Here is a 15,517-nt window from a genome sequence, read left to right on the forward strand (position 1 = left end):
TTGGCGACCCCCGTGAAATGGTCGTTCAACCCCAAATGGGGTCCCGACCCATAGGTTGAGAACCACTGCTATAACCCAAGGGAGCATGGATTGTTTAATAGTAATTAAAAGCAAGATCTGAAAATTGCAGTAATTGGAACTAGAACCTGTTCAGAATCAGATATGAGACTACTTTGAAACACAAAATAGCACAAAAGGGTTTGAAGCTATGAGTAACCATTCTTTTGTCTTGTGCCACTGAAATGCCAAAGCATCAAGAAAGACTACAGTTAACAAGAGTACCATTCTCAGTCACTACTCCCTATCTCAATTTGGGAGAAATACATGCAGAATAGGGCATAATTTTAAGGCTTAAGCGGTAATGCATGGAAAATGTCAGCTCTCAGATGCTTGTTTATATGTGTTTCCTTCCTTTAGAAATCGTCATAGAGCAGGCTAGGCATAGCTCTGTGATAGTTCACCTGCTCAAGATACAGAAATCTTGGATTCAGTCCCAATAGAATAGGGAGAGATTCCATATCGGAAACATGGGGATTACTAGTTGGATTATATACATATATTAAATACAACACCTAGTATTAGGTCCTTTCTTTGCAGATGTTCAGAAAAAAAATTAAAGCTAGGCATTTTGCTAATTAGTTTCAGGGTTGCAGGTTTTATCTTAATGAATCTTGATGCCTAAAAAACTGTGGTGACCAATAACCACTTGTTCAGTGACCATTCAAAGTTATGATGTCTCTGAACAAGGGGGTAGTTGTCAAAGTTGCAGCTTTTGCAACATCCCCAGAGATGTGTGATCTGTGGTCACACATTTCTCCCACTCCCACTATCCTACATTTAATGCATTCTGTAAATTGTCTCCTTCACAGATTAAAATTCCTACTGTGCTAAGCCCCATAAGCATTTCAGAAGACAAGATATTCATTATAGACTGAGTTGACCAAATGGGTTTCCCACCAATTTATATACCCATGATGAAGCATCATCATAATAGATTCTCTACTCTTTCATGCATTATGGCAATCTACTACTCTCCAGATATTTTGGATTATATTTCCCAAAATCATTGGTCAAGCCATCTAGCACTGATTTAAGTTAATTCAAGATATCAAAAGGACACAAGCTTGTCCTCTCCTGCATTATGGATGAAGCTGTGTAAAACATTTGTCCCATGTAACCCAATAGTATTTGCTCAACTGGCAATAGTTCTCCAAAAGAGAAGCCCTTCCCGGCTCTACCAGCTTAGATTCTCTTAACTGAAGCTGTGTAAGGAACTTTAACTTTGACACCCTCTGCCTGTTAAGTAGGGGTTCTATTGTTGGTATCCAGATTCCTTATATGTAGGAAGGTGGCACTTAAATGATGTCCTCCTTTGATGAGCTGCTGCAGCAACAATTTTTACAACCGGGTATAATTTCTTCAGCTCTCATTCTATTACATCAAATAAAATGAGAGCTGAAAAAATTCATCAGTAACATTCAATTCATATTTTTTTTTTTTTAAAAAAAAAACCAAAACATTATTTATAATTAAATCCAGAGCCAGTTTGGTATAATGGTCAAGGCATCAGGTGACTGTTTTGGGTCAGACACTCTCTCTCAGCCCCTAAGAAGAAGGCAATGGCAAATAAAATATTGTCAAGAAAAGTCCAGGGACTTATTGTAGTAGTTGTCATGAGTCAAAACTGAATTGAAGGTCCACGCATGTGCATACGCATGTTCACACACACACACACACACACACACACACACCAGATCAGGGTAATATCAAAACCTTTTGTTGAATCAGTTTCCTATCAGATAAGCCACAAGAGGTTAACTTAGTTTGGGAATCCAAGGATTGCCTCAGATCTCGCTATCTTTTATCTACCTTAAAGCTACATAAATCATGCTGCTGTTGTTGTTTCTTTGTTTTTTTAATTCTATAAGCCTGGCTCCTTTTGGGAAGGTGAAGTTCCAAAAGAGATTTTTTATATCCAAGGCTTATCTTCCAAATAATATATCATGATATAACATAACATTTAAAAAAAAATCTTTGTTATGGTTCAGTTTCAACATTCAATGTGCCATGTAAAAATAGTAATAGTAATAGTAGTAAAGTTGGAAGGGACCTTGGAGGTCATCTAGTCCAACCCCCTTCTCAGGCAGGAAACCCTACACCATTTTGGACAAATGGCTGTCCAGTCTCTTCTTAAAAACTTCCAGTGTTGGAGCATTTATTGCCTCTGGAGGCAGGCTGTTCCACTGATTAATTGTTCTCACTGTCAGGAAGTTTCTCCTTAGTTCTAGGTTGCTTCTCTCCTTGATTAGTTTCCACCCATTGCTTCTTGTCCTGCCTTCAGTGCTTTGGAAGAATCTATTAAGGTGGCCATCATTTAGGTTTACAAATAATGGTGAATACAGTTTGGTTGAATTGTTAATCTGGGGAAGAAGTAAGCTTATTTTTTGTTTTATCAAAGTCAAGGCCAATTCACAGGGCAGTGAAAGAGATAAATTTAATGAAGAGAAGGATGAGGGATGACATGATAGCAGTGTTCCGATATCTCAGGGCTTGCCACAAAGAAGAGGGAGTCAAGCTATTCTCCAAAGCACCTGAAGGCAGGACAAGAAGCAATGGACGGAAACTACTCAAGGAGAGAAGCAATCTAGAACTAAGGAGAAATTTCCTGACAGAACAATTAACCAGTGGAACAACCTGCCTCCAGAAGCTGTGAATGCTCCAACACTGGAAGTGTTTAAGAAGAGACTGAACAGCCATTTGTCTGAAATGGTATAGGGTTTCCTGCCTGAGTAGGGGGTTGGGCTAGATGACCTCCAAGGTCCCTTACAACTTTATTATTATTATTGTTGTTGTTGTTGTTGTTGTTATTTTATTAGCAAATCCAGTTGCTAGGCAATAACTCTAGATAGACGTATTGCCCATTTCTTCAACATATTCAGATGTGTAACAGATATGCACAAACCACCACGGTTTGTGGTGTGATATAGTAGGTGAGTTATTTCAGTAGATACAGTACAAGAAATGACATCAAATATTTGGGAATTGGTTCATAATGAACTTATCCTCAAATGCAATCTAAGGTCCCTCAAATCTCTTAGGAACTATAGTTTCTGAAAGAGATGGGGATACTGGATTCTTCTTTCATGTGTAGGCTGAAGTGTGATCAACCTAATGCTGCTGCACAGGTACTGCATCACTGTTTCTATCATCAAATCCTGTAATTTTTTTTACATCTTTTTTTGGTCCAGGGACATAACTCCCTTGGTATTTTTAGGGGAATGAGTATGGGAAAGTATTGCTAATTATGGTGACACTTTTTGAACATCATAAAAAAAATGCAGTCCTCTTTTTCTTCCAATAGGAGTTTCAGAGTTTCAGATTGGACTTACAGAGTGACTTTTGAGGCATGGACAACTGGATAATGCTGGGGCATTTCCTACTGTACTGTAAGTGAGGAGTAGGAAACTCTGCTATATGAAGAGTTCTTGTTAAGATCATGTTCTACAGGACCAGTTTTCCTTTGGATAGCAAAGATCTACCCACAAGGCCATAATGAAATATTGAGAGATGTCTGTTTCCAAATCCTTGATCAGTTTTTCTTAGGCTTTCATGGCTCTTAACAATCCATTTTAAAAGTGCTTACTGAATAGGCTTCTTAACACCATGGAGAACATTACCGTTCTCGTAAAAATCAAAAGCATCACCTGCTTGGCGATAAATGTAAGGCCACCTTAATCAACCCTAGCTGAGAACTGAATGTACCATTAATCTAATGATGAAAGCTGGGAGAGTTTTAACAATTTATATGCCTCACTATAGCTCCCAGGGAGTGATATTGCAAGAGTGTTTTTTCCCCTCATTTAATGAATACTGATTCAAACAGGAAAGCACTTTCCTAAGGTAATTAGTTGGTCAGCAGTCAGTCCTTTACTCCCTGTGATGAGAAAAGACATGCAGATATGGGGAAAATGAATTGGATAGGAAAATATATGTAACAGAGCGATTGGCTCTAAGCACCAGAACATACAATGAATAATCCTCACTTACCAACTATCTCATTTAGCAACTTGAGAGATACAGTTGTATTTTAAAAAATTGTGTGACCAATCCTCACATTTACAGCCATTGCAGCGTTCCAAGGTCATGTGATTGCTATCTGCACATTTCCTGATCGGTTTGCAACAAGAACACTTAAAGGAGAACATCGTACATCGTGGTGACATGATGTTTCACTTCATGACCATGGTGACTTGCTTAATGATCTAATGCAGACATGTCAAACACAAGGCCCGGGGGCTGGATGCTGCCCGCAAAGTGGTTTCATGTGGCCCACGAAGCCATCCTAGAAACAGTGAGGGAACGGCCCCCTCTGCCTTGGTCCTGGCCCAGGCCAGCCGGGAGCCAATGTACAATTTTGTGGTGGCCATCTATGCTGAAACGTATTCAGTCTTAGCTCCACAAGGTCATCTGGAAACAGCGAGGAACCAGCCCCTGCTGCGTCGGCCCCGCCCCCTGGGTGCATGCTGGGCAGGTGTCACCCTTTGTGAGGAATGAAGAAATGGACCATGCCTTGGCACTTGCCCCGGTCCCACCCCTTCTGCCAGAGACCCTCAGATCTATCCCACTCTTGCCCAGGCCCCCACAGGCACCCTTGACGCAAATGAAGTAGAGCTGGCCACACCCACCCAGTATGCCATACCCACTCCATCCAAGTCCACCCAGTAGGCTGCACCCACCCTGACTACACCCATCCAGCCCCCTGAGGGCAACCACAATGCTGATGCGGCCCTCAATGAAATTGAGCTCGACACCCCTGATCTAATGGGAAGGGCTGCTGTAAGTCTATCCAGCGAGAAATACAGAGTCCTTATTTGGATCATGACCATATGTAGAGAGGTGTGTGGATAATATTACTCTTTTTGTTTAGTCCTTTTCTTTAAAAAGAATCCCCTTTTCTAAAATGTAGTTTAGGAAAACAAAAACAAGACGTAAGCTTCCTTTGGCGCTAATGGAACCTTTTGTTTTAAAACTCTGCTCCTGCAGAGGGACCATAAATTAAAAACAAAACAAAACAAAGAGGCTGAGGAAAGAGTTTACACTTTCCCTTCCCTATGTGCATCCAGACTGGATCACCATGTGCTTACAATTAACTAAAATAGCCTCCAAAACTAGAGGCGGATGACAAGCAAGGATTCAATCACCTAGTTTGGCTCTACAATGATTGACATGAGCTGTGTACAGTCCAGGGTCATTCAGTTCAATGGGGGACTTGCCAGAGATTTCAATGGGTACATGGTATGTACATCTAGCAATTAGGGCTTTAATTCAATAAAGAAAGTAACTCTACACTAAAGCTGTAAACTCTTAGGTTGCACTGTCAGTTTGCTTCATTTGAAACAGCAAACATTTGCTGTTGGGCTATTTAAAATCTAACAAACAGATGTTGTTTTTGTTATGTGCTCCTTTAGGGGTATGATCTCACATGCTTGAGAAAACAAGGTCTAAGCCAAAAAGAAAGTCACCTGTCATTTTTAGGGAAATATGTATTACTTGGTCCATAATGCTTACGGGAATTGCCCAAGTATACAAGAAAAAAAAAAAAAACAGGGCATATCCAAATCATGCAGGGGATAAATAATCCCCCAACACTTTTTTTGAGTTTTTTAGAAGTCTAAATACCTATTTAGATTCAGAAACAGAAATATTGCTTGAATTTTATTTCCAGCCTAAAATATGAAGCTTTTGAGCATCGCAGGAACCATATGTGTGTTGCATGGTTATTTTTTTTAAAACACTCGCAATGTCTGTATTAAAAAAAGATAAATTGAGAACAATTTAAAATAAGGTAAAGGATGGAAAAGGGGACAGAAGTCTAGGTGGGGTGCCTAGAGTTATAAAAAAATAAAGGGGCAATTTTGCTTCCTGGAGCTTCATATTAGTCAGACCACAGTGAAGAAGCCATAATTATATTATACATCCAGAGGAAGCAGATCAAAAATTTTGGTTCTTTTTCCTTGTTTGGGGTTCTTCTGCTTAATATTACTGCACTGTTCTAGATTTGTTAAGTATGCCGTAAACTCAAGTTACCAGATTTCCTTTTGTTTTCTAAGAAAAAAGGGGAGGGAATTGCATATTTGTTCATGGAGCAAATTTTGTTTATCTCAGGAGAGCTCAGAGTACAGAAATAAAAGTTTGGGAGCCAAATGTGATTTTATGATTATGGTTAATATTATGTCTAATTTCCTGATATCCTAACATCTAGGATACCATAACGCCTGCCAAATTGTCCAGAAATGTACTAGATGAACGTTAATAAATGAGCATTAGGAAGAACTCTACATTGGATCATTTTGATAGGAACCAAACAGCCTGATTACCAAAGACTAATTTCAACTAGTGCACAGCTTTATTTATTTATTTATTATTTATTTATGAGACTTATATACCGCTTTAAGTGCAAGCACTCTCTAAGCGGTGTACACCAGTAAGCAATGTATATATATATATATTTACATTGCCCCCAACAATCTGGGTCCTCATTTTACCTACCCCGGAAGGATGGAAGGCTGAGTCAACCTTGAGCCGGTGAGATTTGAACCGCTAACCTGCTGAACACAGTCAGCTAACGTGGCCTGCAGTATTGCACTCTAACTGCTGCGCCACCTCGGCTTTAGATCAGCATTCCCCAATCCATTGTCTCCAAATGTTACCGGTCTTCTTTCATATTTTCCTTCTATGAAGATTAGAAATTCTGGAAACAGAAGCCCTAACACAGGGGTCTTCAAACTTGGCCCTTTTGACTTGTGGACTTCAACTCCCAGAATTCCTCAGCCAGTGAGGCTGGCTGAGGAATTTTGGGAGTTGAAGTCCACAAGTCATAAAAGGGCCAAGTTTGAAGACCCCTGCCCTAACATATCTGGAGTACACCAGTCTGAGGGCAGCTGCTTTAGATAAACAGTCATCTATTCTGCTTATACTAAGATAAATCCAGTGTTGTTTGGTTGAGGGAAGAGCTCCAAGAAGTTCCAGCCAGAGGTCTTTCTTCCACAATCAATTTGTGCACTCAAAATGTCAAAAATTAAACGGGGAACCATTTTATGTTGCTCTCAATTGTCTTAATGATCTCTCATTGCTATTTGTGATTTTTACTCCCTAATTCCTGAAAGAATGCAGGAAGAAACAATAGCATCAATAGAAACAAAATTAAAATCAACTAAAAGGGGTGATATGATCTTTTTTATTTCAGGAAAAAGTTCTTCCATCCAGAAATGTAAACCTGAAAATTGAAAACTGCAGGAAAACTGCCTTACCTCCAAATAAAAAATTTAAAACATAGGAGACAGAGATATTATTATATAGCCATATTGTCGGTAATGATTCTCATGGCTATGCTTTGTTTCTTTTTAACCATTACTTTTATTTATCCACAAATTGTTCACTCCCCAAACCCTAATCAAGCAATGAGAAAAAGAATGCTGAAATAAATTGACAAAAATGAATTTGGTCTTAAAATGTTAGCTTTATAGATGGCTTTTATTGCTGGTTTATTCAGAAATATGATGGAAACGCATATCAAGATACTATGGATGATGGAAACTCATAGGTAGTTGAACCAGGAAACATTCAGTGATTTGCTTCTCAGAACAATGAAAACTGAAATTTATTTAAATGCAGGCAATTTCAGTGGAATTCAAACTTTGGGCACAAGTTGCCTGGAGCTTAGCAATTATCATTCATAGGGCAAAATAAAAAGGCAACACAAAAGCCTGGGTGAGAATGTAATGGCCCTGGAGATTCCTTTCATTTCATATGGGAAGCAAGAAAATCTGCCCAATCAAAGAGGAGTTGTATCTGTGGATGCAGCTCCAGTTGCCAGTTGACCACCCACATGCTACACAAGATGCCAGATGGGTTTGGGAATATTCAAAAGGTGCAATAGCAACAGCAGCAGCAGCAGCAGCAGCAGCACCATCATCTTAAACCAGGTGGTAAAAGAAAGCAGATTTATTCTATCAACATATCAAAGAAGACTGGAAGCATTTGGGTAATTTTAATGTCTTTTATCCTTAAAAGTCACAGCTTACATCAAAGGCCTGGGGTGATCGTTTAGGGGATTGTGCTAAAAAATTGAAGCAGCAAGACAAGTATTGGCCATGTGGCTGGCCAGATGGGAGCTCCTAAGGGCTGTTTGTCTTGGCATACAACTTTGGGGTCAACTAATAAGCTAGAATTCAGATTTTGAATCTTCCACAATGATATTCAAGTTTTCCCTTAGGCAATCCTACCCCATGATTTTTCTTTAGCAGCAAGGCATAAGCATTTTACTGTTGCTTTCTTCAAGGGTTTTTTTTTTTAAATATCCCTTTAGCTTATTTCCTATGGGACTTTTTTAGTGGTCTCTCATCAAAATACTAACCAGTTTGTAGTAATCAGCCTGTTTAGTGGGTTACCAACAAGCCTTTCTGAGATCAGCCAAAATTAGCTGAATTCTGCCACTTATATATGCTATTATACAAATCATCTTCTTAGATTTCTCTATTATCTCTTGCAAAATGATCCCCTGCTAGATAGGTTTTTTTCCTTTCTTTTTAAGATTATGATTACTCCCATATATGAATAGTACTCATTGTTATGGTACTACTTTGGTCTGGTTAAGAAGCTGTGTTTAGCTCTGCTTAGCAACACCAGAGTGTTTGCCTATCTCCAAATTAGAATTAATTTTGCTAAAAACCAATGGTTGCAAATCTCCTCCCCTTGTGTCTTCCCTCCCTGATACAGCTGACAAAGTGAGAAAGTGACATGCTTTAATGGGGTCCATGTTTTAATGCAGTGGCACTGATACTGGTTAATCTTGAAGGATCAGCCAACTCTCTGGGGGGGGGGGTGTCTTCACTTCTCTAGCCCTTGAGCCTTTCAAATTTCTACCCACGCAAGTATGGGTGGGCAAGAGTAATAAATACATGCTGCTGAAGATGTACGTTTGACAGAGGCTGCCTCTCAAAGCACCGAGTGATTTCCCCCCAACCACCACTACCTTCTCTCCATTTGCTGGCAGCCTTTGACTGCCAGAATTCACTGAGAAGCCATTTCTTTTATTCAACTGCTATTTCTACAACTCAGTACAGTATCCAGTGACTGATGCGCTCTTGCCACATGGTGGAGCTTTGTGTGTTAAGTGTGCCCCCTTGGTGGATTAATGCAGTCTCCCTGTATGGGAAGCCACAGAAAGTGAGAGGAAGAGCGACTAAGGCCCAAATGTTAAAGAACGTAACAATTCTTCCTCTGTCCAATACGGAGGAAGCAAAAAAAAACAAAAACAAAACCCCAAAACGATTCGAATGGATGCAAATGCACGCACTAAAGAAAAAGAAACCTCAGCCTGACGATTTTAAGCAAGCCCGCGTGTGGGGACTGCGAATTTACTGAACGGCTTTTAAAGCTGTCAATGCGCACACAAGGGCAGGCTAATTTCTGCCTCTTTCCCGCCTCGCTCCTTTTCCCGCCCCGCAATGTGCCCCCGAACTCCCGCGAGGTTCAGCTTTTTTTTTTTTTTACTTGATCACCGCAATTGCTGCCTAAACGCTTGCTGACGGCTTTTGCTTTCATTTCCTTGAAAGCGTGGTTTTTCGCTTTCTCCTACAAAGCCTGATAAACTGCCAACCTGCCTGGTTGGAAAGGAGAAGGAACTCTGGCTCGCCTGCAAGTTCCGAGCTGTTAAATCGCCGTTCACGCAACGAGCAAATTGGATGCCACTACTTCGGCTGAAGCGGCTCTAATCTAAAGGCGCGCGGGGGGACGCGAGAGGGTGTCTGCGTGGAGGAAAACAGCTTATTTAATTCGTTTGTTTCTTGCATGACGGCTCTCCCCCCTCAGTCTTCCTATAATGGGGATTTTTCTTCTCCTTCGAAGACCTGATGCAGCTGCGTCTGCCGAACGCTTCCTTCGATGCCATTTCAGGACCAACTGATCACCGCTTATTGTCCCAGTTGCTTCCCAGTGAGCACGCGCGCCCGCTCGCGCTAATGCAGTCAAGAAGCAAGAGCCGCTGCATAGCGCAGACTGGAGGGCCGCGCTTTCTCCGCCCGCTGCCACGGGGCAGGCGTGTGAAAGGGCGCAACGGGAGGGTAAAGGAAAGCGCGACTTCGGTGGGAAGCGAAGCAGCAGCGCGGGGCGAAGGGTTCGCAGAATATTTGCCTGCAGGGAACCATTGGGGCACGTCTGCCAAACGCGTCGAGCTTTAAGGCAGAAACAAATTAGTCAGCGAGGTGCGGGCGGCGGCGGCGATTAACACATTTCGTTTCTCTCCCGCATCGCCCACGGTTCCGGGGGGGGGGGGAAGCGCGAGAGGCAAATAGGGAAATGAATCCCACGCCAGGCACGGAAGACATTCTCGCTGACGCCTCCTTTTCCCTGCTTGGTTTCCTCCCCTGCTTTTGACCAGAGCAAAAAAAAAAAAAAAAAAAAGCCGCCAAAAACAAAACTACCTCTTCTTCTCCCCGGATTTTTCTAAAGAAATGTACGCTCGTTCCTACAGCCAACATAAGCGCTGACAGTCAAAACACCGAGCGCTGGGCTTGCGCAGCTCCACGTGCGGCCCGGCCCGAGCCCGCGTGCTGACTTAAGTCCTCTCCTCTGAGAGTCGCCGACTTGAGGGAGACTTGCCCAGGGCGTGGCTCCAAACCCTGGAGCTGAACCCGAGAGGACGAAGCGGCGACCCCCCTCCTGGTGAATCGGAGCGGAAGTTGCCTGCAGCAGTGCTCCACGCCCGCAACGGCGGATAGCCCGTTCTTCGGGAGAGAGAGATGAAGATGAATCTGCTGGTCGTTGCTCCCTCTGGCTTCTCTTCCGACTCCTCCATCTTACTGCTTTTTTCTTCCCTTCCCCTTTCCACAACCCTCCACACGCAGACGGCGCTCCTTCGGTTGTCGCCACGAACTTTCAAGCCTCAGACGAAAGAAGCCAGCGCTTCAGCTGGGTATTTCCAGCCGCGGAACGCGCTGCAGCCTAGTTTTCTGCCCTGGCCATTTACGAGAACCCACGCAGACTGTTGAAAGACTGGCCCCTTCAGGCGCGGGCGGACGGCGCGAGAGGAAAATGCAGACACCTATCAAAAGAATTGTGCGGTGGGCCTTAGTTCTTCCACGACTCTTCCCCCGCCCCTCTCCCTCCGCGTGTACGGGCCCATTTACAGAGTGTTACCTCCGCTGTTTGTTGTAAATACAGTCGCCGCCGCTTCTTCGCGGACATGTATCACACACCATTTTATATACGTACACATACACACAAAAACACACAAACCGGTGGCGGGCGGGCGCGCGCGCGCGCGCTTGCGGACCTTCGGCGCTCGCACATGCGTAGTGACCGCATCCAACTTTCACACGCCTGCGGTGCGCCTTGGCTGGGACCTGGGCTCAATGAGCGCGTTGCCTGCACGTTCCGTCTACGGGAGGGCTTGGGAGAGCAAGCGGCAGCGGCTGGGCGGACGCTGCGCCGCGAAAGCGCCTTCGCCCGGGAAGGATGCAAGGTTTCAGAGAGGGCGCCGCAGAAGCATCACGCTGTAGATCCAGCTGGCAGCTCTTCCCGGCCAGGGGACGAGAAGAGCGAGGGGCTTTCTTCGGGAAGAAGAAGACGTCGCTCAGTCCGAGATCTCCGACGCCCACGTCTTGGCTGCGAATCAGTTCATCCATCCGGGGAGGAAGCGGCTTCTCTCTCTCATCCGCCACTTGCCGGCTGAGCCCCACCAGCTCACAGGGCGGGGTTGGGTGTTGCCGCCCCCGAGCTCCCCGGTGCTGCTCACAGAGCGAGGACCCAGCCCAGCCAACATCAGCATCTCTCGCTCCAGCTGCTTCTGTTGCCGCCGCTGCCACCACCCTGCCTCCTCCCCTCCTCCTTCCCGGGGACCTGCATTCCTCTCGTCCAATCAGAGCCAGTTCTGCCTGCGCCACGTGACCCCGGCGGGCTGAGAGGACCTGCTGCTTTCCCAACGCCAGAGGGATGCGGGCGGCAGAGCAGGAGAGAAGGCAGCGGCGGCTTGGCTGCGAAGCGCCTTGACGCTCTTTTCTCCAGCTCAGCCCAGCCCAGCCCAGCCCGACCCCTTATGGCAGCGGCTGCTCCAGCCTCCTGGTGCTCCTTCTCCTTCTTGGCCGCCCTTGCTCCTGCCATTCCCCGGGCTGGGCTAGGCCACTGGATATCTCTGCCGAAACTCTCAGGATCCTCTTCAAGCTCTTCTTCACCATGCTAGTACTTGGGTGCTACTCCTGCTTCTTCCTAGCTTGCTGTTGGCTGGGGCCCCCGGGATGCTAAGTCGCCCCCGACGCCTCTTGCTGCCCGCCTGTCCGAGACCGACCTGCTTTGGGGAGCTTCCCTCTCACTGCCGCTCTAGAGTTGACTCCAGAAGTCATGGTGTTGTGGGAATCTTCCGCAGTTCGCCAGTGCAGCAGCTGGACACTTTGCGATTGCTTTTGCTGGTTGCTTCTGCCAGTGACACTGCTCATCGTCGCCCGGCCGGACAAACTTGCAGCCTTCCCTACCTCCTTAAGTGACTGCCAAACGCCGACCGGCTGGAATTGCTCCGGTAAGCTTGGGCGGGAACGTGGGACAGAAATGGAGTCCCTCCCTTTGCAAGCAGAGGCATCTCTCTCTTTTTTTTTTTTTCCCGGACGGGCGAAAGAGGGAGGATTCGAGGGATTGGGATTTGAGGCGTTTCTGAAAAGCGGCCCACCCCGGGGGCTGTTTTTGGAAATGCCTGGGGAACCCGGGAGACAAGGTAACGAGCTTTTGCTGCTTCCATCCCGCCTTGAATTGCCTCTTATAGAGACTGACTGGATGGTGAGCTCGCTAGGCTTGTGCTTTTCTGAACGCAAACTTACGTGCCGGCAAAGGGTGGATCTGGTAAAATGAGTCTTAGGGCGCTTGCCGTTGTTCAGAGTTAGAGCAAGCAAGCAAGCAAGAGATAGAAAGCATCACTTAAAAGGGATGATCTTGTGTACAGGAAAGTCTGGGCTGCTTACCAGGAACCAGCAAGTCCAGAAAACTCATTTCCACCTGCCTTGTTGCTTTGGACATACTCCGGGGATCTTTAGATCTTTGGGGAGACTTCCAGTTCTTTCCTTCGCACCCTCTCCCTCTTTCTCTCTTAACTTTTATACTAGCTTTGAGATGCTTTCTGTAAAGGAGTTAAATTGGAGGAAATACTTTATTCCCGAAAAGAAAAGTATTAACAATCAGGTCCAAAGCTGCCTACTGTTTCTGAAAGCTGTGATTAAGCAGGCTTCCTTTGCCTGATTTGTCTGGTCAGTTTCATCCCTGCTCAAAGTGGTTTGCCAGGCACCCTCCAACTGAAATGCTCTAATTGAATAAGGAAGAGGCAGCACCAGAGAGTTATTACCTCTCTGCATCAGTTGCCTTTTCTGATGACCGGGCTCATCCTCAAGAGATTAATCGTTCTTCTGTCTGGAATGTGCTCACCAGCTGTGCAGGGCTTCCCACATGAGCTTGACTTCCAAATGTTTCTGGAAGTATTTTCCCTTCCAGTGAAAATCTCTATATTTCTTATGTAAGGACTCCTTTACGACTATGCATCTATACACGCAGTGAGAAAAATGGCAAGCCACTAGAAGAATGCAGCTTCTGCTTCCCCCATAAAAGTGTGAAAAGTCTGAACCTGAAGCAAAAACAGATCTTTTCTCTCTGTGTACAGAAGGTGGGGACAATACTTGCTGAATATATCATTTGGTCAGCACTGCAGTTTCCTCATCTTTATTGGTTTCATTTAATTAAGTCAAACAAACCCAAAGCTTCATATTTCAGTCACCTTTGCAGCATCTGTAGAATTTAGCCTGGTACTGTTCTGTCATGTTAAAAGTATTCTTCAAACTACTTCAAATACATTACAGAAATGGCATAGTTTGGTGGAGGCTGTGTCTCCACTATCCAAGTTGTTCAGAGCAACGTTGCCTTTGCCCTAGCAGTAATGCTTTCATTTTTAAAACCCAGCCGAGCTTAGAACATAGATTTGGAGCTTGAAAGTGGCTGTTTTGTTTAATCCCTTGCTACACACCCTCGGAATAGGATGGCAACTAGCTGAGGTCTGACAACTGTCTACCAGTGTTTCTCAACCTTGACAATTTTAAGACATGTGGACCTTCAACTCCCAGAATTCCAGCATTGCTGGCTGTGGAATTCTGGGAGTTGAAGTCCACATGCCTTAAAATTGTCAAGGTTGAGAAACACTGGCCGAGGCATTTGTGAGCTGACTCTCTAGTCAGATCTGCTAGCCTGCCTATCAGAACTGGAGGAAAGGCTCTTTGGGCAGCTCTTTGCAAAACCTGCCCCCTCCCTCCTATTAACCAGGAGGTGATCAGTCTTCATTGGAACCAGGCAACCTATCACAAAAACTATGCAGCTGGTTTATCTTTATTACTAGAGGGGCATTGGAGAAATTCCCATTTTAGACTTAGAGGCAGAAGAGCTGTTAGGAGGAACAAAAAATGTGTTGCTTTACAAGCAATTTTTTTTTTTTTTTGAGAAATTAGAATCTCATCACAGAGAAAGAGGTGATGAGGCAGCAGCAAGGTGAGTATGCCAGGATCGCAAACTCCTTTGGAAAAAGGATGCTAGACAAAGTGGGTATGGGAAAACAGAATATGCTTCTTCCACAAGGGTTGTTGTGCCTCAAAAAGCAGTTGCCCTATTCCTGTCCATTTGCCAGACTGAAGCTGACAGCATTTTTCTCTTCTGTTTGAGGTTACGATGACAGAGAAAATGATCTCTTTCTCTGTGACACCAATACTTGCAAATTTGATGGGGAATGCTTAAGGATTGGTGATACCGTGACTTGCGTCTGTCAGTTCAAGGTAAGAAGATTGATCTCTCATTCGGTAATTCACTAATGAGAATACAAATCAGGAATCTTGCTTTACAAGCTACCACTTGGCAGTTTATATCTCTGCATGGAGAGAAGTCGGGGAGAAAGGCTGGCTTGGCTGCAAGTTTAAAAGCTGGCAGGACAGCCAACTGGTGTCAAGAAGACAGAGTCTCTGGGGAAATGAAGATGTTCTTCCAGTGCTTCATTGGAATAAGATGCTTTTGGGGGGATGTAAGCTTGAACTGATGGCCTTTATAAAATCAGTTTTTCTGTTCATTCTCCTTTCTCCTAATCAGACATATCTTCAGTTAAAGATTCAGCAGGCCGTATCCTGATGTGATGGGTAAAGAAGATTTATATAAATATGAGTTCAAATCACTCTAATAGAGTATTATCAAGATAGGAAAGAAGGTCGTTCCATTCCCCAAGTTCTTGGTTGGCTGGGATTGGTTCTCAATCCCAAATCCAAGAAAGTATAAATATTACTTGAATCAGTTTCTACTGATTTTAAGGGTGGAGTCCACATTGCCTGAAACAAAACTTCATATGTATTAATAAACCTGAAGGTGTCTCTCTGGAAGGGTGAAGGCAAAGCTATTCTTAGTTAAATGAAATGTAGGAACTGCTGCTGCGTTAAACTGCAAACAGTTA

At 44.3% G+C, this 15,517-nt stretch overlaps 1 protein-coding gene across 1 annotated transcript in view; it reads left to right on the top strand.

The window, feature by feature from the left end:
• Nucleotides 1-11,995: 11,995 nt before the first annotated feature.
• TMEFF2 (transmembrane protein with EGF like and two follistatin like domains 2) overlaps nucleotides 11,996-15,517 on the top strand; it is a 281,771-nt gene continuing 278,249 nt past the window's right edge. The window contains exons 1-2 of the mRNA XM_039353324.1: nucleotides 11,996-12,574; nucleotides 14,746-14,855. Of these exons, the coding sequence (XP_039209258.1) occupies nucleotides 12,400-12,574; nucleotides 14,746-14,855 (285 nt within the window). The 5' untranslated portion in view covers nucleotides 11,996-12,399. The remainder of the gene's footprint in view (nucleotides 12,575-14,745; nucleotides 14,856-15,517) is intronic.

Source organism: Crotalus tigris, unplaced genomic scaffold, assembly GCF_016545835.1.
Source record: "Crotalus tigris isolate CLP2741 ecotype Arizona unplaced genomic scaffold, ASM1654583v1 scf7180000018515.689212, whole genome shotgun sequence".
Lineage (NCBI taxonomy): Eukaryota > Metazoa > Chordata > Lepidosauria > Squamata > Viperidae > Crotalus > Crotalus tigris.